General features: G+C 39.6%; 1 protein-coding gene across 1 annotated transcript in view; it reads left to right on the top strand.

The window, feature by feature from the left end:
• Positions 1 to 217: 217 nt before the first annotated feature.
• The window catches only part of LOC139459691 (choline transporter-like protein 2), a 38564-nt gene continuing 11497 nt past the window's right edge, over positions 218 to 27284 (top strand). The window contains exons 1-13 of the mRNA XM_071241315.1: positions 218 to 650; positions 5337 to 5502; positions 18008 to 18053; positions 19765 to 19838; positions 20931 to 21009; positions 21746 to 21833; positions 22181 to 22282; positions 22537 to 22597; positions 23125 to 23260; positions 23817 to 23900; positions 24905 to 25017; positions 25987 to 26103; positions 27021 to 27120. Coding sequence (XP_071097416.1) covers positions 513 to 650; positions 5337 to 5502; positions 18008 to 18053; positions 19765 to 19838; positions 20931 to 21009; positions 21746 to 21833; positions 22181 to 22282; positions 22537 to 22597; positions 23125 to 23260; positions 23817 to 23900; positions 24905 to 25017; positions 25987 to 26103; positions 27021 to 27120 — 1304 coding nt within the window. The 5' untranslated portion in view covers positions 218 to 512. The remainder of the gene's footprint in view (positions 651 to 5336; positions 5503 to 18007; positions 18054 to 19764; positions 19839 to 20930; positions 21010 to 21745; positions 21834 to 22180; positions 22283 to 22536; positions 22598 to 23124; positions 23261 to 23816; positions 23901 to 24904; positions 25018 to 25986; positions 26104 to 27020; positions 27121 to 27284) is intronic.

The raw sequence follows: 27284 nt of genomic DNA, 5'->3' as shown, positions 1-27284 counted from the left end.
TGCTTTGTATGCTGGTAACTGATAGCGTACGGCCTCATTTAGTAGGGAGCGGTTATTTTCACTAAACACAAACTCATTGGGTAGTCATATAATACATGCTAGAATAACAGGTGTGTAAATGTATGATTAAATCTATCCCATAAAAATACATCGATCATTTATTTGTACAACAACAATAAAATTTCAAGATGTATTTTGAAAAATGTACTGACTGCTCCCTTGTAAATCTACCTGTAGGATTTTATGGACGTACAGTAGATAACACGCGTGTCATGTCGACATCACTATTTCGTTATTGAACAATAAGACACGGAGTTACCCACGAGTAGATATGTAGATATCTGGAATCACTTATCAATCTGACCTCAGGAAAGGCGTTACCAGTACTTCTGGATAAGTCATATCGATTTCGCCACCCGCATTCAAGTCATTCATCACGGACGAGCCACCACAAGACCTGCAATTGTACCCGGAAGAGAACCAATTTGCGTGAAGGGCAATTAAACTCAGTCATGTCAAGGGGTTACGATCAATATGATCGTGGCGGATACCCAGATAGAGGCGATCGTGGCGGATACCGCGGTGACTACCCCAACAGAGGCGACAGCCGATATAGTCGCGACTACGGATACGAAATGAGCAGACGACAGGTAAGAGCAGACGACATTTTGTTATTGTTTGAAAGTAGCGTTGTGTAGCCAGGGTTCTACTGTTCATACCACTCCCCACCCCACCCCAACCCACCCCCCACCCCACCCCACCCCACCCCTCCCCCTATTACGGATTCGGAGTGTGCTGTTCATTTAAAAATGTTCGGATTCATAAATGACCTTATTAATACATGTAGAAAAAATGGCGGATTTAGAAGGGGTAAGAGGGGATGTGCTTATTCAGACCCCTCTTTTTTTTAAATCCTGGATCGACCTCAACAGAGTAACACACCATTGTGTATGTGTATAATGGAATCTCATCACTTGAATCGTATCTTTATATGTATAGAATGTATCATATCTAAACATGTTTGACATGAATATACCCGGATGTAAATTAAGTACGGTGATGCCACCTTGTTATACGGGATGTTTATTTTTGGAGTGCTTTTCATGAAATAATTCTTGGGTCACTTCATCGGAAAATGTAAACGTGACGTGATTTCTATTCATACTATATAGTTATAATAATGAAAAAATTTGTGAGGATTGGATGAGATATATTTAATTTCTTAAACTGTAACATAATTTTAGATTGAATAAGCCTGTACATACATGTAGAATATGGTCCTTCTTCGTTGCTATAATTGTATTATCAACGGGATATGTATGTTATGATAGCTATAATCTAAATGTCGTGTTAACGCATGTTGAAACAGTGCTGGACAAAATAAAGTACCACATTCTCGTGTGTCGTGAATGTCAGCTGTAGTTTGTCGTGTGTGCACGTTATTGAACGTTGTCGGTAAAAACTCATCCTGTGTGTGGGCGATGATATTCATAATATATTGTAATTTTTTCACGTGTATTTATTGATCGGTGTGTAAAGCACACCCTGTGTCCAGGTGATAATATTTTAAATATACTGTAGAGTTTGAACGTTAACCCTATGTGTTTATCAAAATTTAAAAAACACATCCCAGTATGTGGGTGATAATATTCTAAATTATGTGTAGACTTTGCACGTTAACACGATGTGTTTACTAAACGTTGTGTAAAAAAACACATCCCAGGGGGTTTGTGATAATATTCTAAATCTTAAGTAGCTTTCGCACGTAAACACGGTGAGTTTATGGAATTTGTGTACAAACACACCCATTATGTTGGTGATTTTATACTATACATCCCAAATATTTTGCACGCAAACACCATGTTGTTATGCGTAACAGACACAACGTCCTTACTTTGTCATGTGCGTAACGCGTTCTTTGGGAATATTACATAGTTTTATGTTTCATTTTGAACATTTCCATATCATGAACATCAATATTTATTATTAATCAATGTCAGCCTCGCCTGTCAAGCCACGAGATCCATATCAACATGTCTGTTCACGTATAAAGGAAGTGACATGTAAGTGCAGCAGCTGTATGTACAGTTTAATATTTTAGTTCCTTTCCACGTTTTCTGAATGTCAGGTCGTATTACACAGACACATATTTTAGTGTGGGACAAACGATATATATATTTCACTATTTGGTTTTGTTAGTTTGTTTGTTGTTTAACGCCACATTCAACAATATTCCAGCTACATGACGACGGTCTGTAAATGACCGAATCATAGACGCCTGTTAGGGCAAGCATGGGTTGCTGAAGACCTATTCTACCCCGGATCTTTACTGGTCTAACTATTCGGTAGTTTCTGTAAACTCTACAACTGGCATACATAGTTCTATCCATACAGGTCATCATTGTACACATGTCGGGTTCGATTCCCGACATGGGTACAATGTGTGAAGCCTGTATTATATATTTCAAAGCACAGTTTAAAGAGCGAGTGGCTAAAGTGTATTGCAATTGGTGTCATGTTTTCCCGTGTAATTTAATATCGTCTTAAGGTCAAATTCGAAGCAGAACCTGTATTGATCACCGTACATGCATTCAACACATAAATTATTAACTCAAATCACCCATACGTTAATGGAGAACAGATTAAACTGCGACATGAATTGGGAGCAGTTTCCACTTGATGTGTCATGGTTTATCGTGATGACGTAATACGCCGTGTCACATTTCGGTGTACATTAAACTACGGTTATAACGAGGTCAAAGGGACTACTAATTTTAGTTCGTTATAACCGTAGTTCGTTATAAGTACATATACAGCATAACTACAGCAAGTCGTCGGGACCAAAAAAGTAATTTCGTTATATCCGACAGTTCGTTTTAAGCGTGTTCGCTATAACCGTAGTTTACTGTACTTGCACAAAGAGACATCACACAGAACGAAATGTTACAACAGGACCCAAGCGAGTCTCAACTGATTGTTTGTATGGAATGTGTATGCTTGGTTGGTGTATAATTACCTTGAATTATTTGTGTGATGTTTCCAAAGGTGAATGGTATAAATACAATATACTACGAGTCTGAAATCACAGTTTTCTCACGTTTCCGCTCGTTTTTACGATATTCAAGTGGTTCGGATATTTTTTAAATCCATAAATAGTTAGTAGTTATTTAAGTATGTTGCATGTACCGAAAAAATGAGTTTGGAAATAAATTAATTTATCCGGCACCTCTTTCACAGAATTTGTTTTGAAGCAGTGACCGATAATATAACTCAAATTCGCAAGCGCAGGCCCGCGCACACACGCTCGTCACGCCGAAGGCCCATTGGACATGGGTACAACGTGTGAAGCCCATTTCCGGCGTCCCCCCGCCGTGATATTGCTGGAATATTGCTAAAAGCGGCGTAAAACCACACACACTCGCTCACTACCAGGATATAAAATGCTCGGCCCCCAATAAGAACATAGTTCTGACACGTCTGTGATAATCGATATCGCTGACCTCACAAGTTATATTATCTTATAGGTGGGTACCTGCCAAAACACTTGAGATGTAACTCTACCTGTGTGTCTTAACCACTATGTGTCATACCTGATAATAAACAACTCAGAGTCTACTTTGAATTGAGAGATGTTTGTTTTCCTGCTGATCTCGCCATGATTGTGAATGACGTCATGGTATTGTAGAGACGTTCCTATCATACGTTCCTTACATGCAGGGTATAAGTATCTCCGGATATAACGAACTCAATATAACTTCGGTGTATCCAAAGTTCGTTATATAGGAACTGTTTTTAAGAACAATCTTTTTGCATGGACCAGGGTTTTACAGGGGGAAAAATAGTGCGTCCAATAGGCGTAAAGAACGTATTGAGAGCGGTAAATAAATAGCACCGTGTTCTCGTGGGATGAATGGACACAATTAAAGCCAACGATAGAAATCGGCACTGGTCATGTAGTCAAATTTCCAAACTGTCCAATAGTTAAGGTATCATTAGGGAAAGTAGAAATTTGCCATATTTAAGGTTTTGCTATGTGTTGTCATGATACAGACTAGTGGACAAAACAATGTTAGTTTCTAACGCTGTAGTGCTAATGTTGCTATTGTCAGGCTAAGCATGTATGTTGGATTGTATTGTCCCTGGCAGAATGTCTTAACTACATGTAAGTCAATAAGTTCCGTTTCAAACAAGAAGCGTTCTATCTTTTACAATACTTAGTCTTCACACAGTTCATTTCTTGCTGGTGCAGGAGCCAACATGGGACCCCATTATCATGTCTGGGGTATACACGAACAGTACGTGCACTAACTATATGCAGACTATGTATCAGCTATGCATGGACTATGTATCAGCTATGCATGAACTATGTATCAGCTATGCATGGACTATGTATCAGCTATGCATGAACTATGTATCAGTTATGCATGAACTATGTATCAGCTATGCATGAACTATGTATCAGTTATGCATGGACTATGTATCAGCTATGCATGGACTATGTATCAGCTATGCATGGACTTTGTATCAGCTATGCATGGACTATGTATCAGCTATGCATGGACTATGTATCAGCTATGCATGGACTATGTATCAGCTATGCATGGACTAGGTATCAGCTATGCATGAACTAGGTATCAGCTATGCATGGACTAGGTATCAGCTATGCATGGACTATGTATCAGCTATGCATGAACTATGTATTAGTTATGCATGAACTAGGTATCAGCTATGCATGAACTATGTATTAGTTATGCATGGACTATGTATCAGCTATGCATGGACTTTGTATCAACTATGCATGGACTATGTATCAACTATATTTGAACTAAGAATGAACTTAGTATGAGCTACGCATTAACTGCGTACATGTATGAATTATACATGTAGTAAAGTAAAATCCAACGCACAAGAAGCTATACCTCCCAGTTGACTTTCTCTTATGTTTGATTTTCAATTAAAAATATCTTAAGTTAGTGATATTATATTAAAAGCAAATGAACGATACTGGCGCTTATTCAGCAATCAAAGAATACTTCAACATGATTTTAAGTTTTTTCATTTGATTTTGATAAAAATAAACTGCTGATTGGTGTCTTATAATCTTATCTTTGAAAATCAATCAATATATATATATATATATATATATATATATATATATATATATATTTATTGTTGATAACGCTTATTCCAACTGTTGCAGGAATAACATAAAAAACAAACTCGGTTTTCGTTCTTTTGTCCCTCAGTTTATGTATGTATGAACAATGCATGGACTGCCATTTCTTACCATAAATAACTAGCATATTCTGCGTCATGATTTCCCTCTACACTTCCAGGATTATCGGAACGGCGACCCCGGGTACGACGACTACGACGACCGTCGTGGAAGGCGTGGTCACGATAATGCCGCATACTCCCCTGACGACGGCCCAAGGGGTAAAGGGAAGGGCAAACAAAATGATTACATCGTTGAGGACAGCCCCAAGAAAGGCAAAAAGAAAGGTAAAGGTAACTGCATTACACTCTTCAAAAACGGAAACGCACAGGTAGATTTTTAGTTAATTTATTGTAAGTTTATTGTGCGTTTCTTTTTTTTAAGAGTGTAGGGTCTCTCTGAGAGACTAGTCCCACAGACCCTGAACCGTATTAGTTTCCCTTTCGCCAGTCCTAAATGTAATGCAGTAGTCTTTAATGAAGCAAGTCTAGATTTTCCACAGGTTCATCTCAGTGGGACTCCTTTTCAATTTAAATAGAGTTGATTGTTTAATAAATAAATATTTTGAGAGACTAAGCGTTAGTCTACGTTAGGCATATGTCACTGTCGTCACACATACATGCTTTAAAATCGATATTGAATTAGGTTTAATATCCGATATCTGTACAAACAATAAGCGTTAAATACATTAACTGATTCATTTCTAGACCCAGAAGGGCTTCTGCGCAGAGTTGTCTCCCTTAGCTGTGGTAGGATCAGCTGGTTGTTGGTTTGAACCTGCAGACTAACCCGATTGTAATGTTTGTGTAGTTGACACAGTTATCCGTTGGTTTAACTATTATGATAAAATTGAATTGACTGAGGACATCACTTTGGGAAGGTGATCACTGTGAGGCCGTGATATAACTGAAATACTATTCACAGTGCCATTAAATCCAACTCACTCACACACTCACGTCACTCCGGATTAAGGATGAACATTTGCATTCAATGCATGACATTAATAATTATCCACACGAAGCGCCTTTATGTCTCGCTGCGTTGCTATGGCAAGGGCGCGACCTAGTTTTACAATGTCGAACTGATCTAATCTCGTGCAGCAAACAGGTGACGAATAAAGTTGTATTTTTTAAAATGCAGTACAACATCACTGCAACAGGTGTAGTTAAAACAAGATACGTAAGTGGTGGATTGATGTCGTTCTCGTGTTATAATGAACACCTATAAATCAAAGCTTGATAACGATAACGTGTAAGGTAGCGCCTCGGGAGTCGACGATAGTCTGTGATAACATCCTCTGAGAAGGTCATACCTGTCAAGTATTCATATAATGTAACTGACCATTAGGTCGTGTAGGGCCCCGGGCATCTAATTATGGCACACTGACCGACAGATACAGATTTCCGTCGCATGTTAATCTTTACACACTGATCATGTTAAGAGAGTTCAGCTAAATATTAACAGCCAAAACTTCAATACCCCGAGGGTCGTGGGACTAGCCAAGAGACTTAAAGGAAGCCATCGACCTATAGACACAGGCTGGAAGGCCCAAAATAACACGTGAGCTATTTCGTCAAAATAGAATCTCCATTCTGCAAGGGACACCGGTGTAAAAACGATCAGTTAGGATTTATGCGTAGAAAAACCCCGTTCGTCCAAAATGTCATGATTACGTAAGTCACATGTTTAGAGAAAGCAGCGCCTTTAATGATCCCTTGATGACTACCTTTAAGCATACGTTGGGTGTTGGGGTCGTGATATTGGTAGAATATTGATAGGATCTGCGTAATAGCCTAGTGGTTAAAGCGTTCGCTCGTCACGCCGAAGACCCGGGCTCGATTCCCGACATGGGTACAATGTGTGAAGCCCATTTCTGGTGTCCCCCGCCGTGATATTGCTGGAATATTGCTAAAAGCGGCGTAAAACCATACTCACTCACTTGTCTCGCCATGGAGACTACAAAAAGCTAGTGATGATAAGGGTCCTTTTGGGATCATATTATGCATAATTTAATAAATGAGAAATATTATTATGAAGGTTAAAAGATTCTGAATGAGTTTTTGAGCTGTTCATTTCAACGCTTGCATATTTGGAACTTATAACAACACTTAACGAATAGGCAGTACTCAAATGTGCCAAAAAAAACATTTTAAAAATTTTAAAGAAGCGTTTTACTAACATTTGAAGATGAGCAAGTCTTTGACCCAAGATGATTTTCATAAACGATGTAGTTAAAAACAGTACAGATATAAAAATATATAACGGATGTTCTCATAATTAGATTTACCTTTGCAAAACCGTACTGTTTCACTAATTTAATCAAGCTTATGTATTTTATCACCCATGAGACCACATATTGCAAGAGTAGGAATGAAAATGGCTAGGCCTGAACAGGCCTGATATTTTTCAAACTAATATTTCATAGTGTCCCAACGTAAACATTTGATATTTCCAATGGGCCAACGGTGGAGGGACGGTGACTATTGCGCCGGGAGGTGGATTCTACGGATATTATAGCATGTAATACACACGTATAAAATAACAGTGTACATAGGGCGCGTTGTTTGTTTACAGCACTGCTGAAGTATATTTACGACACAGCATATCAACATAGTGATATGTTGTCAAATATAGTCACGCACTATATAACCAATCACTGCTGTGCATACCCGTGAAGATACGGGTTAGAATAGGATCAGCAACCATACTTGTCGTAATAGGCGACTAACGGGATCGGGTGGTCAGGCTAGTGACTTGGTTGATGCTTGCCATCGAATCCAAATTGCGTAGGTCGATGCTCATGATGTCAATCACTGGATTGTCTGGTCCAGACTCGATTATTTACAGACGCCGTCATACAGACGTTAAACAAACAAACAAACAAAAACTGCTGTGAAGGCGTTAAATGGTGTTTTGTTCTAGTGTTTCGTAACGCAGAAGTTCTGTCTTGGAAATGTATGACTGTCTAGTCACTTCACTGTCTTGCGTGACGCAGTCTATAATAAATTCGCCTGTAAGTGACTGTCTAAACATACATATTCGCTGCTTTGCCTGCGTTCAATGGTGTTTTAGAGCGTTCTATATATTTCAATAGAAATAGGCATTAGATAGAATTCCAACTCAAACCTGGCCTGTGTCAAACGTTTATATCAATATACATACACACACGTCTTTATGTCTATAATTAGAATAAAGTACTTGAAGAGTCACGAAATGAAGTTGCCTGTTATCTAGAAGGGTATCGCTGTGCGCGACAATGGGCGATCGTGATTAGGCTGGGGGCTTACATATATGACTAACACGGCGTCCATGATGTCAGAGAAATTCTCGTTCGTATATTGTTGTGCATGACTTACACTATTATATTCCATTCCCCTGTAAGCAGTATAGCTATAAATATTCATGTTTGAAACGACATTCATAACCACGTGTTTTGGTGTAAGAGTTGAGTCGAGGGCGTGGTCCATGGTCCGTTTGGAAACACAATCATTGAAGGGACTGATGTGTGTATGTGTGTGTGTCTGTGTGTCTGTGTGTCTGTTTGTACTAGTCCTGACTAATGTCGGTTTTATATTGTTAGCCGTTTGAGATAACACGTCACGGATTAATATGAATACCCCACACAGTATTCTCCACAGTATACCTTTTATATCCCCTTAATACTTAACGCCCTCCAAGGTACAAGAAGTACCATCTATTAACGTTTTACGGTATGACGCGGCCAGCATCGAATGATCGATGATCATGCGGCCAATCACTAGATTGCCTGGTCCACACTCGATTATTTTGCGGACCGCCGTCATATAGCTGGAATATTGCCGGGTGCGGCGTTAAACAACAAACCAACCAATTACACTTGTGTACTCGTATCGCGAGACCACGTATCAATTCAAAAGTCTTTACCAGGGTGACATGTAAACTAAAGTGCACTCCGCCATTTTGGCTTGTATGTACATGTACACGGTTTTCAAATCACAGTTTCATTAACTGACTTAATCTACCGAGAACGTTATGCTTTGGTTTCTCTTCATTCTCTTTGATGTTGGAATATGTGTCCTAGCATGCAGCTTTCAAGTTTTCGTGTTTCTTATCGTGTGTCGTATCGCGACCTTCCTATCGATCTATCTCCTAGGATGTTTCTAGGTTTTTAAACCATGTGTCCATTGCAGGGAAATGGGGGGGGGGGGGGGGGGGGGGGATGAGTTGGAATTTCTGTTGCCAATTTTGGAATATTTACTGACATTTGTTGCAGAAATGAGGCCGAATATGCGCCTCTGAGCAGATTTAGATACACCCCTGTGTATATAGTGTTGCGAGAAAAGGTACCATGGTTACAGTCATGCCTTAGAAGGCGGTTCTACACAAAAACATTGACCAGACAAAATGGAATTTAACGATTGAATCACAGCTCGCTGGGGCTGCCATGGCATAACCTGATGGCTTAGCTGTGCTAGCAATGGTTGTAAGGGAACGGTCGGGTAGCCTAGTGGTTAAAGCTTTCGCTCGTCACGCCGAAGACCTGGGTTCGATTACCGACATGGATACAATGTGTGAAGCCCATTTCTGGTGTCCCCTGCAGGGAAATGGGAAGGGGGGGGGGGGTGGCATCATTTGGTTCACATTTTAGATATATTTTCAAATATCGTGTTTTCTGAAACTCAGACATACAATAACATAAAACTATTAAAGATAACTATCATTACCAGTATTCATGACACACTGATATTCACTCGTGTATATATCAACTTGTTCTCGTCGCTGTATGGCTGAAATAATGCCGATGCGACGTTAAAATTAACTCACTCACTCACTCACTATTACTGGCCCTGTTATCCGTGAAATAATCTCCTACTGGAATAAGTGAAATACGTGATCTCAACATTAGTTGAACATTTTGAGTTGGAATTTCTGTTGCCAATTTTGGAATATTTACTGACATTTGTTGCAGAACTGGGGCCGAATATGCTCCTCTGAGCAGATCTAGATACACCCCTGTGTATAGTGTTTTGCGAGAAAAGGTACCATGGTCACAGTCATGCCTTAGAAGGCGGTTCTACACAAAACATTGACCAGACAAAATGGGATTTAACGATTTGAATCACAGCCCGCTGGGGCTGCCATGGCATAACCTGCAGCTGATGGCTTAGCTGTGCTAGCAATGGTTGTAAGGGAGTGGTCGGGTAGCCTAGTGGTTAAAGCGTTCGCTTGTCACGCCGAAGACCTGGGTTCAATTACCGACATGGGTACAATGTGTGAAGCCCATTTCTGGTGTCCCCCGCAGGGATATTACTGGAATATCACTCACTCACTCACTCACTCACTCACTCACTCTGTTGGATGGTTTACATGAACACCATGGCTGGGTTGTCGCATATTACAAAAGATGGACTATATGCGATTTTAATGTGTGCCATGTGTGAAAATCAATATCATAAATCACATACGAAATATTTTTAATAGTTTTTATATCGCGACACGTGGGAATAAACGTTTTTATATTTTTTGTGCTGCTTATTTTTCCTTTTCTCTCTACTCAGAAGTATCGATTGATGTAAAATCTCCCACTTGACCTAACACTGAAAATGTATAAATACATATATGATTGTTATTTGTGAAGGTATTTGGCTAACGCTCGTCACGAATGATTGAGTCATGTAAAGAAAAGCAAAACAGTGGGCGGTGTAAATGTGCTAAAATAATCTCCCTGGAAACGCCAAACGCTATCTTGAAATACCTAACTTAAAATAAAACAATAATTCTAATGTTCGTTACCTTGCTACCCATGTTGTGAACAGTTTGTTGGTGACTCCATGCGGTGTATCCTGTATTTAGTTTGAAGCTAACTGCTAGGCAAAAGAAAGCATACACTTGATGATTTGATTTCACCAAAATATTCAAAACGTTATCAAAAACAGAATAGACTTATTACTTCACAGATAGCAAGGCTGGGGTGGCGGGTATGTCTGTGATCCCAGAAGGATTGGGCGTCAGGTCTGTTAGGTCACGGTACAGACTGCACGCTACGCTAGCTTCCTCAACAGCAACTGAACAGACCCACAGTACGTTCCCATACAAGATACTCTCTGAAGCGCAACAAGGGGTCATGCAGAAGTTCGTAGTTTCACAGTAGAGAGACATCTACGACAATGAGCCTTGTCTCGTGCATTCCTTATAATACACCCTGCTCAGGAAAGGTAGTGGTGTGCTCGTGTCGTATCGGGACATTTAACATTAATATGCCTTCATTCACTCGGAGTGGAAGGCGTGAGACTGCAATAATAGAAGCTTTCTACACGACAAAAGCATCTGTTCAATGTTTGTTATAGTGCCTGTCTTTTCGTCCTGTTAAAATGAATACCACATAACTGATGTCCTGTGTGTATTTTGTGATACACACGTTTTGCTGTACATAAACATTCGCTTACATATTCAGTTTCTTAAAGGAGCACGGGCGCTTTTGTGTTCATATTAAACTGAACACAATTATTTTAGATTTGACTTTTATTTTTGTTTTCGGGGTAAATTTGTCATATAATGTGCTAACATGATTAAAACGTAACGATTGCCTTTTTAAAAGTATCGTGAACAGAGTTAGTGAGTAAGATTTAATGTCCATTTAAGCAAATATTCCAGTAATATCATGGCGGGGCCAACAACAGTCTGCTTCGCACATTGTACCCATGTAGGGGATCGAACCTGGGTCTTCGGCGTGACGAGCGAACGCTTTAACCACCAAACGTCAGCGAGTGGACCGAAATATCTGCGGCATAGTATCATACATAACAATAATCGTAAACTGCCATTCACTATATCTCATCCACGCCAAACAGACATGTTGTTCTGCGGGTAGGGTGGTGGTCAGGCGGAGATAACAACGCTCTGTGGAAAGCTAGGCAGGAATGTGTTGTTAGATCGGTGTTAAATAATCTCATTCATTGAGGCGGGCAAGGGAAGGAGACATGGAGGCCTGTTTAACGAGTGTAGGGGTATTGTTTCACGTCGTTTGGAGCAGTAATCCAACTGTACCACACCCGACGTGAAGAACGCTGCGACCTCGACGATGTCATCAGATAGGTCTTCGTATACTTACACGGATATTGCGAAAGGTACTGTCTCTATCCTACAGTGATATGCCGTTAAGGCTGACACTGTTAGCCAAGGTATGTAAAGTTCTGATACAATTAATGCAATTGTATCTCTTCACTGCCAAACACCCCTCTGTCAGCATATAAACACAGGTTCGGGTTCCTGCATCGTTAGACACCGAATCTGGCTTCCAGTGTACAGTGAAACCTCGTTAATGCGGACCACGTTAATCCGGAAACCCCGTTAATCCGGAAACTCCGTTTCCAGGCGATCGCTTTTGGAAACGCCTATAAGACGTTACTACTTACACAATTGACTCGTTAATCCGGACGAGTTCACAAGGCACTGTCTGGATTATTAGGGTTTTTTATGTACTTTTATTGCGTGTTCCCATTTTAACGGCTGAAACTGCAGACAATGGAGCGCCAGTGAAGGCTCAATAGGTCAAGTAAACAAACATGTAGCAGAAATAGATAGGCAAGGGTTATATCAATGAGAAATTGAGCGTCGCTCGTTTGTTTCTTCAATACAAGGACCAATGGCCCTTCGGTTTGTTTGTTTAATTAGATTGGTTCGAGATTGCAGACTAACGGAAAAAACACCCATCTTCCCCCGTACATTCTTACTAAACTAGTTACATGATAGTTGAAATGAAATGAAAATTGACAAAATAATTAAAGTATTCGACGTCACGAAAGTCATCGTATGTTTGTAAACATAACGGTAAATCCGTGGCGAGTTCAACTCCTTGCACAATTTCAGGCCGCCTAGCACAATGGGGAGCTGTGACTGATGGCAGTAATGGTATAGAGAGCTCCGCGATTTCGCTGTGAGGAGCTTGGTATGTCGCTATTCTCACTATTGGTCGTCCAGAAGTCGGGTTTTCCCCACTAAATGGGATCGGAATAACGAAGTTTAACTGTATTAAAGCACTATGCTGTTACACTGATAGTGGGGTAGATCATCAGATGTGTGGATAATAAGTGAGTGAGTGAGTTTGGTTTTACGCCGCTTTTAGCAATATTCCAGCAATATGACGGCGGGGGGGACACCAGAAATGACTTCACATATTGTACCCATGTCGGGAATCGAACCCGGGTCTTCGGCGTGACGAGCGAACGCTTTAACCACTAGGCTACCCGATCGCCCCGGATAATAAGTGATCAAACTGAAGCGTATAAACACCATGTCGATATCTGCAGTGTTTGTATTTGAGAAAAAGCTTGGTCTCTTTGGGCAGACAAAAATATTGCCGAAGAACCGGTTCAATTCAAACGTGCACAAAGTCTTTAGAAAAAACAGCACACAGAAAAAAATTGTTTCGTGAGCATTCGGTCCGTATCTTTGATGATGACAGAATTCTGTAGAATAATTAGTTGAAAGCCATAAGTCAGCTCTGTCGTCATTGACACTATTGATTCCTATTGAGTCCCCCGCTGTGGTATTGCTGGAATATTGTTTAGGGCGGCGTAAAACTCAATTCTACCATAAATTTGGAAAATACTCGATTTTGATTGGTCAGTCAGAGGTATCAAATCTCAATAAACCCCTTCTGATTGAAACAGACGATTTTACGGCCGTATCACCGCGGAAGCTAATATTAGTAGAATAGTACTTCTTTTACAGACAATGTCGGTAGGCATATTTAATAAGTATATGTACAATTAAGGCTACAAAATGCAAGGTGGGTTTCTACAATATTCAAAGGACGTGTGGCAATACAGAAAACACGATAGAAATCTACAAATTGAATGTATTTCAAGTTTTGAGGTCAATAGAGAGCTTGCATATACAGCGCCATATTTGGTCTAAAGGCTGGTGTCGGTGATTCCGTGAATTCTGATGATAACCCACTCAAAACACTGGGCTCAACCCATGCCGCTTCACTTAATGTATTTGCTATCACAAAATAGTTTGGTGGGTTTTTTTTTATTTAGTCACGTTAGAATGGAGATAAACATACTTCGTGTTCATTTCCTAATTACGGAAGCCTTTTAGAAACATTTGTTTGTTTCTTTCGTTTATTATTGAAATTTCAAGATACTAAGATTATCTTGAAATTTCAACCTGAAATATGTATTTTGAAATTTCTAGTTAGTATCTTGAAATTTCAAGAAAAAAACAAACAAAACAAATGGCCCTAACAGGTTTCCGTACCTAATTCACTCGCTCTTAATGCCCACTTAAAGGTTTTCGATGACGTTGTTTGAGATTTTACGAGCGCTTCCGGTAGAGCGGATGTTACACTCGGTGTCCGTGCGATTATATAGTGGTATGTCGATGTAATAACTAATTTCTAAATGCAAAATTTGTATCTATAAATACTATATCTATAATAAACATTCATATTGCTGGTTAACGAGATGGTTTAGCCCCATTTGTCAGACAGATACATTAAAATCATAAATACCACGATTGACTTCTCCCACTGTCCAATGCCTGTTACCAACGTAGTATAATGGATTAGTCCCGATCATATCCAAATTGCAGACAACTCATGAGAATATTAACACTGATAATATATCAATGAAAATACGTTCATTGTGTTCATGGTCTTCAATGGCCACATAAATATTTCAACAAGTTTTTACTATATCAAGTTACACCATTCAGCACTTTTGAACCAAATGTCTGTAATGTCTTAATTGTAGTACCCATCCCCAGTGAACACATAACACCATGTTCGGGTCATTCTACAAAGAATGGCTTAATGTTGTCACTGACTAAAACCTACGGAAGACTCTTAGGGCTTTTAACTTAGTTGAAATTTCAACTTAGTATCTTGAAACTTTTTAACTTTGAAATTTCAACTTAGCATCTTGAAATTTCAACTTAGTATCTTGAAATTTCAAGATAATAAGTTGAAATTTCAAGATTATAAGTTGAAACTTAAGTTATAATCTTATATTTTCAACTTATAATCTTATTAACTTAGTATTATCTTGACATTTAAACATAACGTCTTGAAATTTAAACATAGTATCTTGACATTTCAACTGAGTATCTTAAAAGTTCAACCTAGCATCTTGAAATTTCAAGAGAAAAAAAAGAGAGAGAAAATGGCCCTAACAGGCTTCCGTAAAAACCTGCTATTCTCCGTTTTCATGTAACAATTTCGTATCTGTGTTTCAACACTAGCAATAGGAATATATTAAACTTACAAACACATTTTTTTATGTTGATTCAAATTTCAAATCTTGCTTGATAACGGATGAAAATAAAGAGGAATTAAATTGTTCGAACCTGGTCCCAACTGCATGTCACACGGAATTTGATGCTGACACTGGCTATGTCACATTCCAGATAAGTTGTTTTCAGTTTTGATGACAACGTATAGGATGAACGTATGTTATTACACGCAGCTCTGTAATTGAACAGTAGCCCTCTGTCTGGTGAGGAAGTCAAGGAATTAATGCCACTGTCAAGCTGTCACAACATTCCTCACTTTCAATGGGAGTGTTACTTTCGGCGTGTTGGCGTGTCGGCTACTAGAGACAACAGCGGGGTAATTTGACTAGAGACGTGTTAATCCCCTTAATCCTGGTTTAACAGAAGCTTAATTGTCCGTAATTTGGCGGTGACATCTAAAAATGCCAGTGAGTGTTGTTTTACATCTGATGTTTACGTCACTTTGATGTATTGCTTATAAAGAGCGTTCTCGGTAGAGAGGCTCCGTGTGCGACATACGCTTGCAGACGGAAAGCGCACGTTAAATCTCCAATATAAGTAAGTAAGTAAGAGAGGCTACATACAGATTCCTACAGGCTACGGAGATGACAGCCAGTGTGATCTATCGCTCAGACGGTATGGCTGGCAATTTGAACTTGTATTTCGTTTAGATGCTCATCATATGATTATGTGTTAGAAAATGCGCTGACCCGCAAATCTTCAGCAAATATGGGTATCCAACGTGCAGAAACTGTCTGACACGTTCTGTTGAAAATGAGTCAACGAAAGTCATGAAGACTTTATTAAAATCAATAATTTGTTCACACCCTTCCAAAGGTGCTGAAAATTAATATAAAGAAACGCTCATAACTGGATGTAATTAAGAACGGGTGTCAGTGTGAACTTTCTGGTAAAAACGTGTCAACGTAAGTCATGCGACATTGACGTGAAGACTTTATGAAAATTAATAAATTGTTCACACCCTTCCAAAGGTGTTGAAAATTAATGTAAACATACGCTTGAAATTGGATGTAATTAATATCAGTTTCCAGTCTGAAAGGATCTGGTGAAAATGTGTCATGCAACGTGAAGACTTTATTGAAATTAATAATTTGTTAACACCTCCCAAAGGTGCTGAAAATTGTACATAGTAGCTTAATATTGGATGTAATTTAGACTAGGTGCCAGACGATGACGATTTTAGGTTGTGTCAACATGCACGTCACAGTTACTCGTGTCGGATTTGGCTGACTCCTTGTTTTCGTCAGTCCAGGGCCCACGCGCAAAATGTGTCTATGCTACGAGTATACTGATATCGCTTTGTGCAACTGGGCCCGGATACATGTTCACCTAGGTATGCATACCTTCAGTGTGAGCTAAAGCATGCCCTTTATGAGGCACGACAATGGCTTTCCTTTTAGGCGAGGTGTCAACACAATGTATCCAACCTCACATATGAATGTCGCATTCTGATTGGCTGAAACACATTCTATTATTTTATTTTAATGTACCCCGCTAACATGTAAGGTACATTTCTGATCTTCCCCACTCGAATTGGCTCACATTTGAAACATACGAAAAGGAATTTTGTATCTCGAATTAATTATGTAAGATGCCATTCTAAAGACTTTTACGATATTTTCCGAATGATATAGATCTCGGAGAATAAAAAGTTTGTTTTCTGTCGTCTGCTTCGACCAATGTGAAAAATGAACGATGTGGATAAATGCCTAATTGTCGTAACCTGACCGATTCGGAAAGCATGCATGCATAAGACCTTCCCTTTAAGGTTCTAGTAATCCTGTAGAACCTGTTACTCCTTTGTTATCCAGTGTGTGTGTGTGTGTGTGTGTGTGTGTGTGTGTGTGTGTGTGTGCGGGCGTGAGCTAGAATTTGAGTGTGCGTATGGCTGCTTCAAAACACACGTTGTGAAAAGAACAATTTAATTTCTTTTCATGACATGTCCAACGAACAAAGGTTTTTGGGTAAAACGGCGAATTATTTTTTTCTGGAACAGATTTTAAGGTGCCCTTAGTCCTATTATCCCGATTGCGTGTATCGATGCTCATGATATCAATCACTGGATTGTCTGGTCCAGACTCGATTATTTACAGACCGCCGTCATATAGCTGGAATATTGCTGAGTGCGGCGTAAAACAACATACCACAACCTTAGTCCTAAGCCGCACAGCACCGGACATAAACACTACCATTGTCTTTGATTACAGTACGTACCAGATACACGTAATCTGAGAATTCGATCATTGTGCGTAACTAGTACTATATTAACACAAAACCTCGCCTGAAAATAAAATAACTACCAATTGCCCTCGTTTGAAGACAAATCAATGCGTTGCCTAGTTCAAACAGTATTCATGCAAACCAAAATGAATCATTTACAGCTTCCATCGATTGGTACATGTCAAGTTCGGATGATTCGGAATAATTCAGAATAACCATAATTGTCATCAGAACCACCCGAATGACAATGAATGTATGACTGCATATTGTACCTTAATATTATTGTCTTTATTGCAGCCAAGGACGAGTATGACCCATCAAGGAAAGGCCCGATTAAAAACAGGTAAGTTGGTAGCTAAGTGGTAAAGACGTTCACTCGTCACTCCTCCGAAGACCAGGTTCAGCTCCCAATATGGGTAGACTGAGTAAAGCGAAGTATTCGTACTAATTGCGCCATATAATTATACTCACTCAGCGACGGGTTAACGCCACGGGGGCCCAGACGGCCCAGACGTCGAAGGCGACGCATTTCGCTTTGAAGAGTTCGTCCATCGGGGGGTTGAATTGAATATTGGGCCACTTTTTTGTACTAACAGTTCTAAAAGATGAATAGCTAGCTGCCAAATGTCACCCGGTAAGTTGTTTGAAGACTTGATGTTATACGTGAAGCATTAAAAATCACTCAGCCGTTTGGAAGGTTATTTCTTTGTGGGTTAACTGCTGTCTGTTACGCCTCTTCACCAGTACTCAGCTACAGTGAGTGAGTGAGTGAGTGAGTGGGTGAGTATGGTATTAGCAATAATCCAGAAATATCACGGCGGGTGCTCAGCTATACATACGCACAGCATTATGACCTTTATGTCGAGCACATTTCTTGGAAAACCTGGTTTTATATTCCATTATGACAAACATTGTAAAGCGTAAATAGAGATTATAAGAATGTAGCTGTCTTAGTGATATTACTAGATACGTAAATTATTAGGAGTGAGTGAGTTCTGTTTATGAACAGAATTTCAATCACATCACGGCGTGCCTTACTTAGGAAAGCCCGAAGTGATGCAGGTCTAAAACATTTACAAGTTTGGTGAAATGAGCACGTGTATGGTACTGACAAACCAAGAATCTGGGATTCGAACCAATGATTTTACGATCATGGTACCCCTACGGGACGCAACTCTTCCCAGCGACACAAACAACATGATCACGCGAGTCCCCTTGATTTGGGTGACACTTTTATAAACAATAACAACGTTATCTTTGTTATCCACTATTAAGGAGTATTGTCTTCTAAAAATATGACGTCGTCACTATTGTGACTACATTACACAATATATGTCAACAATACTGTCTCTAATTTACGTCCACAATGTTGTCTGTTATTTACGTCAACAAATGTCTGTAATTTACGTCACCAATGTTGTCTGTAATTTACGTCAACAATACTGTCTGTAATTTACGTCACCAATGTTGTTTGTAATTTACGTCAACAATACTGTCTGTAATTTACGTCAACAATGTTGTCAGTAAGTTACCTTAACAATACTGTTAGTAATTTACGTCAACAATTGTTTTTGTTTCACGCCAGCAATGCTACAGAGCAAAGCGTTATAATTCTACTTCCTGTGGACTTATGTTATACCTTGTCAAAGATACAGCTGTAACAAGAATATTCTCCAGCTGGTACAGTGAGCTATTTCTAAAATAATTAGACGAAGCATTATACTACTTATTACCACTACCTGTGGTGTGTCAACCAAACGTCCACTGATGCTGTGGATAACGGCATTGTCTTTACAAATTTGTTTCTTTAGACACTTATCTATCTCCATCCATCTTTTATATAATGCTCTGAAAGAAATTAAAAAAACCGTTATTGCATATTGATAAAATAAAGCAAGTCCAAACATAGATAATGCAATTCTTTGTATTTTCACTTCCCTGGTGTGCCTAAAATTATCACTTTAGCAATTCAGCCTCAGTAAGGCGAGCCACAGAACACATGTCTGTATGTTGCCCTGTACCTATAACGATTGTACGAATATTGATGTCCCCAGATCGTGCACAGACATCATCTGCTGTCTCTTGTTCTTTGTCTTCATCATCGGACTGGTCGTCGTGGCCTATTTTGGTAAGCATACCGTACCTGGTACCATTCGTGGATTTACCCGGGTCTTTCTGTTTTCGAGTCCAGGGGATTTCAGTGATCATTTTGAGGGTACTATAGGCATAACATGGGGGTAAGCTTCTTTTGATTTTCAAGAATTCTACTTGAGTAGTGATGTCATCATTAACAATGCTCAGGCGTTAAAGCTACGGCGAAAGGAGATTTCAATGTTATAATTGATGACACTCAACCAGTGACGCATTTCGAGTGTATTTCAAAAGTCATGCTAGATAATTGTAACGTTCAGTCCACAAATGTAATGGGTTTAATGATTCAATCATCCTTGATGCGTGCCATAGGAGTCAATGAGAATTATGCGTTTCCGATTCAGAATTTCTTTGTGTATAGGACGCAATATTGGGGGTATTTATGTTTATTTCGCGAACAAAATATATGGTCGTATTGCTTCCCTAATTATTATTCACTTATCTGAATACAATGTTTGTTTGTTGTTTAACGCCACAGTCAGCAATATTCCAGCTATATGACAGCGGTCTGTAAGTAATCGAGTCTGGGCCCGACAGTCCATTGATTGATGTCATGAACATCTATCTACACAATTTGGATACGATGGCATTTATCAGCTAAGTCCGTGAGCCTGACTCCCCTCTTACGGCAAGCATAGTCGCCTCTTACGACAAGCATAGACGCCTCTTACGACAAGCGTGGTCGCCTCTTACGACAAGCATAGTCGCTTCTTACGGCAAGCATGGTCGCCTCTTACGGCAAGCATAGCCGCCTCTTACGGCAAGTATAGCCGCCTCTTACGACAAGCTTAGTCGCTTCTTACCGCAAGCATGGTCGCCTCTTACGACAAGCTTAGTCGCTTCTTACCGCAAGCATGGTCGCCTCTTACGGCAAGCATGGTCGCCTCTTACGGCAAGCATGGTCGCCTCTTACGACAACCATGGCTTGCTGAAGACTTCTTCTATCCATCATCTTCCCTGACTGTGTTCCCTATAAAGGATTACATGTTGAAAATTGACGCTTTCGTTTCCTGACGAACGGTTCATTACCGTATGTTATTGAGAATAACCTGTTATGATTGTTTTGCAGCATATGCCCTAGGCAACCCCAGTGCCCTACTCTATCCGCAGAACTCAAATGGCGAAACGTGTGGATTTGGGAACCAGAAGTAAGTATTTCAAAATGCTTCGAAAAATACATAGGTGCTGTTCTATTGTCGTTGATGTTTGGTGGTATTTTAATCGAGAGACCCTTAACGTTATTGGTTAACAGTTATGGCAGGTCTCTTTCATCTTTAGTTTCTACGCCAAGGTTGGAATCCCCTCATGGGTACTCTGCTATTCTCCGCCATGATTTGTTTGTTTGTTGTTTAACGCCGCACTCAGCAATATTCCAGCTATATGACGGCGGTCTGTAAATAACCGAGTCTGGACCAGACAATCCAGTGATTGATGTCATGCGCATCGAGCCACGCAATTGGGATCGATGACATGCTTGAATCACGTCAGCGTCAGCGAGTCATTTCAAATACACATTTTATGTAAATGATTCAATCAGCCAAAGACCTATTAGACAGGAACAATGTCTGGTGTTCGCATGTGGCATCATGTCTGGAGCTTGACTTTATCTGATTGAACTCGTCATCCATTACAAATAATGGGTCTGGTACCAGTGAGTGAGTGAATATTATTTTACGTTTAGCAGTATTCAAGCAATGTAACGCCAGGGGACAATGGAAATGGGCTTCACACATTGTACCATGTGGGGAATCGAACCGGGTCGTCAGCGTGATGCGCGAACGCTTTAACCATGCGTTAACCACAAGGCTTTAACCATCCACTAATGTACGAGCCTTGGATACATATGTACGTACCACGACTACAAATATTCCTTACTGCCAACAGAGGGAGGCCTTACCTGTTCTTCTTCGACCTTGTGCAGTGTGCACGGGTCGGCCCGGGGGTGGTCGTCAATGGATGCCCTACGCCACAAGTGAGTAAAACTCAATTGGACATTTTTGGAATTTTTTGAAACTCTCTGCTCAAAGGCACATAAGAAAATCGGTGAAAGTGAAAAATCTGATAAATAATGTGTGAATTAGCAGCCATAGGTTGATCATGGATCACTGATTATTTCTAAAGAAAACTCCTTCTGCAAAATGGGACATGTGAGCTATCATTTTCCCTGGCTCTTTAATCACATTCTTATAACGTAAGTGTTTTCCTCCTTATATTAAAATAACAGCCATTATCACGAGCAACGCTGATTTGGTAACGTATGCTTTGTCTGATATGCCAGTTCCGATTTGGTTTTATAATGAACCGCTTTCTGTTTTACAGGTTTGTGTATCGAAGTGTCCAGATGTCAACTATGCGTTTTTTCAGTCCACATTTGGAGATAAATCAGATATGATATGTAAAGACGGCGTTGATAAAACCAAGGTAAGATGTTAGAACATGTATATGTAGAATACATAAAAATATAATATGGCTATTTATATGTATACACTGAAAAAGAAGGCAATTATATGCAAATGATATTGTTAATATTATTTTTTTTTTATTATTATCAAAAGATACTCCCATGATTTGAAATGTGAATGACATATATAATTTTTCTGTGAAAAATATAATTTCTGTACTCATCTCTATTGTTTATTTTTTTTAAAGTATACATCATCTATATTCCCTTCCAGGATATACACACGCTTATCATCGACCAAGAGTGTGCTCCGTATTATCTTAAGAGTAGATCGGGTAGGTACTTATCTTTCAGTAAGATGTTTAAATACAATTGAACCCGTGTCCCCGAGCACCATTCTGGCTCATTAATATGGGGAACAAGTCATTCACTTTCAGTTTCAAGTGTCACCGAGAAGAGAGTTAGAATGGGTCTTCAGCAACCCAAGAGTTAACTCGCGGGATCGGATGGTCACGCTCGCTGGCTAGGTTGATGCATGTCATCCCAGTTGCGTAGAACGACGCTCATGGTGTGATTCACTGACAACAAATAACTATACCGTCTTCATAGGTTTATGGACGATAATATATATTTTTACCAACTTTTATAGTTTATAGCAAGATAATGTACTGTCGGCTCTTTTAGCGAAGCATCTTAGAATTAACGTGCGTATATACAAAACTTTGCATTTAAGTGTATTTATTAGTTTGTTGCTTCAACGTCAGTTTCAAAATAAAAACAAGTCTCAACATCTCTCTGTTCGACAGGGAGTTCTTGTGTCCCAAGCAGTACTTGCAGTTAGTACCATGTTGCTATGTTATAGTTGTTCAACGATGCTTGCCTATCGACGACTTACTAAAGCTTGGCGAAAGTGTCTTGGTGGACGGGAAAGGAAACAACGTGAACCTGACTGGAATAAGCGGTGTAATTAATGGAACGACTCTACAAAAAGCATCACAGTAAGTATGAAACAATAGCCACAGTGTTTCAAATGATACGTTCCAGCAATCCCATATAACGAACTAAAATTAGAGGTCCCTTTGAGTTCGTCATAACCGTAGGTTCTTAACATTCCTGTTGTTAGTTGGCAGTATTTGAATACTGAAATGCATGTCATTTATGCAGCAATAACGAGAGGTAGACAGTGTCTAAGTGATGGTTCACGACAAGCGGAATAATAGGCTACTGTTTTCATTTACCGTGGAAGGACAATGATTTGTTTTTCGAATTCAGTATGTAAGTGGGTAATCGTACTAAGAACCATAGTGTGAAATGTAAATCAGGGAATGAATTGGAACCAATATTGTTCACATTGTTTTAACATGGGAAAATTATTAAATTGTACATTTGATTTGACGAACAAAGAGTTTGTGACAGCGCTAATGCCTTGCATCAGCGTTTTCTTGTTGAGTTATTTGTGATCTTGAATGATGTGCATCTTCACTTTCGCCATGCTATATGTGACATATGCTGTACATGCCATGCAAGATTTACATTATTACAATTATCTTCCAGGGTGTTTGACATTTTCTTGCAAGCCAAGCAGTACGGGGAGAAGGCAATCGCTGATGTGCAGACATCCTGGTGGATGATTTTAATGTGAGTGCATCCCTTCATACTCTTGTCTTATGGTTGTCACTCTATATTAATTTCAAATTTCAGTCAGGAATTTTCCAACTATATTACAGCGGCCTTTTAAACAATCTAATCGGGAGACAGATAATCCAGTCGAGTAATGTCGGGGTACGATCAAACCTGCCTACCCGATACATTGTATCGCTTCCTACAAGCAGTAGAGTTGTAGGGAGTTATTCTAACCTGGGTCACTGTAACAAAAAGAAGCTCGTAGGATTACAAAAAGAAATACGGCCTGACACTGTTTTGATGCACATTTGTTTCTGTGGAATGGAATCTGTTTGGCGGATAATCTAGACTGGTTATTCTTTTGCATTGACAATTTATACTGCGATGAGTGAGTGAGTGAGTATGGTTTTACGCCGCTTTTAGCAATATTCCAGCAATATCACGGCGGGGGACACCAGAAATAGGCTTCAAACATTGTACCCATGTCGGGAATCGAACCCGGGTCTTCGGCGTGACGAGCGAACGCTTTAACCACGAGGCTGCCCGACCGCCCCTATACTGCGATGAGAGGGCGAGGAAAACCCATTTTTTAGAACCTGACTAGCGAACAATTATTTGGTATAAAAACCTGAGCAAGATTATAAGTGTTTTCTTCTCTTAAACTATTTAGTACTAAAGAGGACCGACTGGTTTTAATGTGTAACATTGGCCCTAAGATGGTCGTAACTCTCATACGTCGACACTGACTTACGGCAACGCTAAGATCATGTTTTGGAACGGGCCACTGGATGATTTTGTGTCTTCGGGCTCTCAACAGTTTTGGTCAGTGTTCATGCGGTCAACCACTGGTCAGACTTACAGGTCACTGTAATATTGTTGACTGAGACATGAAACCGTTAACTCACCCAGTAACGGTATATGTGTCATCCTTTTTCAGTTCCAGTAATGATTCTGTGGAATACATTATTGTTTTTAACACAAATATTTCTAAAATGCGGACACCTTGCTTGCCTCCACAGCGCCCTCTGCCTGGCGTGCCTAATATCCCTTATATGGATTGTACTGATGCGATGGATCGCGGGGGTGATGGTGTGGGTGACGGTTGTCGCCTTTGTCTTTCTATTTGCCGGAGGTACTGTATGTCAATAATAATAATAATAATAATAATTTCAATCATAATCATTGGAGATATAAGACACTGTATTATGAAGGATGGTTGACAGTGGGAGGTTTGGCGTGTATTTGGCAAGACAGTATGTTTGTTGCTGTTTATTATGTATTTGTTAAATCTAACACGAAATGAACTTAAACGATATATACATATACACAACCGTTAATGACATTGTTTGATTTAGTCTCTATAATTAAATGCGAGTCCATATTTCTGTTTGCTGGTTTGTTATTTAACGCAGTCACCTCTTACGTCAAAATCAGCATAGATCCCCCGCCAATGATAAGATTCATATAGCTTATCGATTCTATCACTGACAAGTAAATAGTAATATGTCAGTTTCCAAACACGTCCATATCCGCGACTGCAATCGGGCCCCGTTGGGATTCCGTTTTCGAATGGATTCCTAGAAACCGATGCTGGTCATAGTCTTAACTTAAGTCGACTTAATGGATCGGGTGGTCAGACTCGGTGATTTGGTTGACTGTGTGTCATCGTACCCAGACGATGTGGTTCCTTGCTCATAATATCGATCACTTGATCATGAACACAATGCCATTTAGAAAGTTGTCAAATGTAACAAATGTTAAATTTGGGATAACCCTTTCTGAGTCAAGTAGAGATTCTCGTGCTGTTTTGGGGTTGAGTCCCATCCAGGATTCGGACCCACGCTGCCAGAGTGAGGCACCTAATAGCCAGCACACAAAGTCAGCGTTGTTGATCACTTGATCGTCTGGTCCAGACTCGATTATTTAAGGGTGGACAATTTCTGAATGCAGCGTTAAATAACAACCACACACACATCACCTGCTTACTGATTGGTCAGATTCCCGGTACACAGGACCAAGGTTCAATCTTGTTTAAGTAATATAAATAAAACACAGCTATTATTTTTCCTCCATGTATGCTGAAGGTGTCTATGTGTTGTAGGCGCGGTGTTCGGCATCTACATGTATTTCGAGACCAAGGGCAGCGCCGAAACCTTCTCTCTCCACATCGCTGTCATAAAAATGGAATTTGCGAAAGAGAAATTCTATCTTGGTTTGGGTAAGATTGTCCACCACACCGCTTCATCACATGACCCTAAATTTGAACTTAGTTTTCACAGTGCCTTTGCCTTATTTAGTCAGCGTAATCATTTGCGATTCTACGTCCTGGCATTTTGATAAACTAAGAAAATAATAATGTTTAATCAAATAAATAATCATAATTAATGAAGTAGAAATTTGAAATTTGTACCCGTTCGTATGTTGGAGTACTACAGAAATGTCACGTTGGGGGACACCGAAAATATGCCTCAGTCACCGAACCTATTGGGAACCAAGGTTCCATCGGCGATAACTATATACTGGGGTAAAAGTTAAGCTGTGCTCAGTATATATTCCCATATAAATGAGCCATTTTAAAAATCGTATTTTGTATTAATTATGTGCCGAAATGCACAGTGTTTTTTGTTTAATCAGTGACATACTCATATTGATATATTGAAATATATCGAATATCTACTGTTTTGTAACCATGATGCAACCATCACGGGAATATTTATTTGACTACTCCTTCAATTACTTTCTTCATTTCTCTGGGTCACTGACTCTCAACATGCAGTAATTTTTGTATCAATGTTTCAGCGGGTATTGGTAGTATTTAAGACATTAATCAAAATGGGAACAATGTTACATGCATATATTGGGAGATACACGGAAGTTCGGTATACATAAAAATAAAGAATCTTTTCACATTTTTACTTTTTTTTCAGGTGTACATTTCACATTTTATCAAAGTATTCAAGAGTAATATTGACAAGTTGTATATAGTTTTATTAAGCACATGTAGTAGATATGACAATTTACTATATACATATAGCTACCGACAAGCAAGGTATTACCGATAATATAACACCTACAGTGATATAACGTTGTGAAGGGAATGTTCCGGGTGACAAAGTGTATATCATTCTTCTACAGGCATCACAGCAGGAATAATCTTCCTCATCGTCTTCCTCATCTTTCTCTTCCTCATCCAGAGAATCAGGATCGCCATTGCTCTCATCGAGGAAGGAAGCAGGTTGGTACAGAGTTTCTACATTTACAGCCACTTTCTTGCAAGGGAATATGTTTGCCGGTTCATTAGATAACACAATGTATGCTTTTGTATGTCGACACGATAGCTCTAGTATTCATTATTGTTCAATTTAGGGGTATGATAAATACGGTCCAGCCTACTAATAC

Source organism: Haliotis cracherodii, unplaced genomic scaffold, assembly GCF_022045235.1.
Source record: "Haliotis cracherodii isolate W230 unplaced genomic scaffold, xgHalCrac1.p SCAF_13, whole genome shotgun sequence".
In the NCBI taxonomy this organism is placed as follows: Eukaryota; Metazoa; Mollusca; class Gastropoda; order Lepetellida; family Haliotidae; genus Haliotis; species Haliotis cracherodii.
This window is presented reverse-complemented; position numbering and strand designations above follow the sequence as displayed.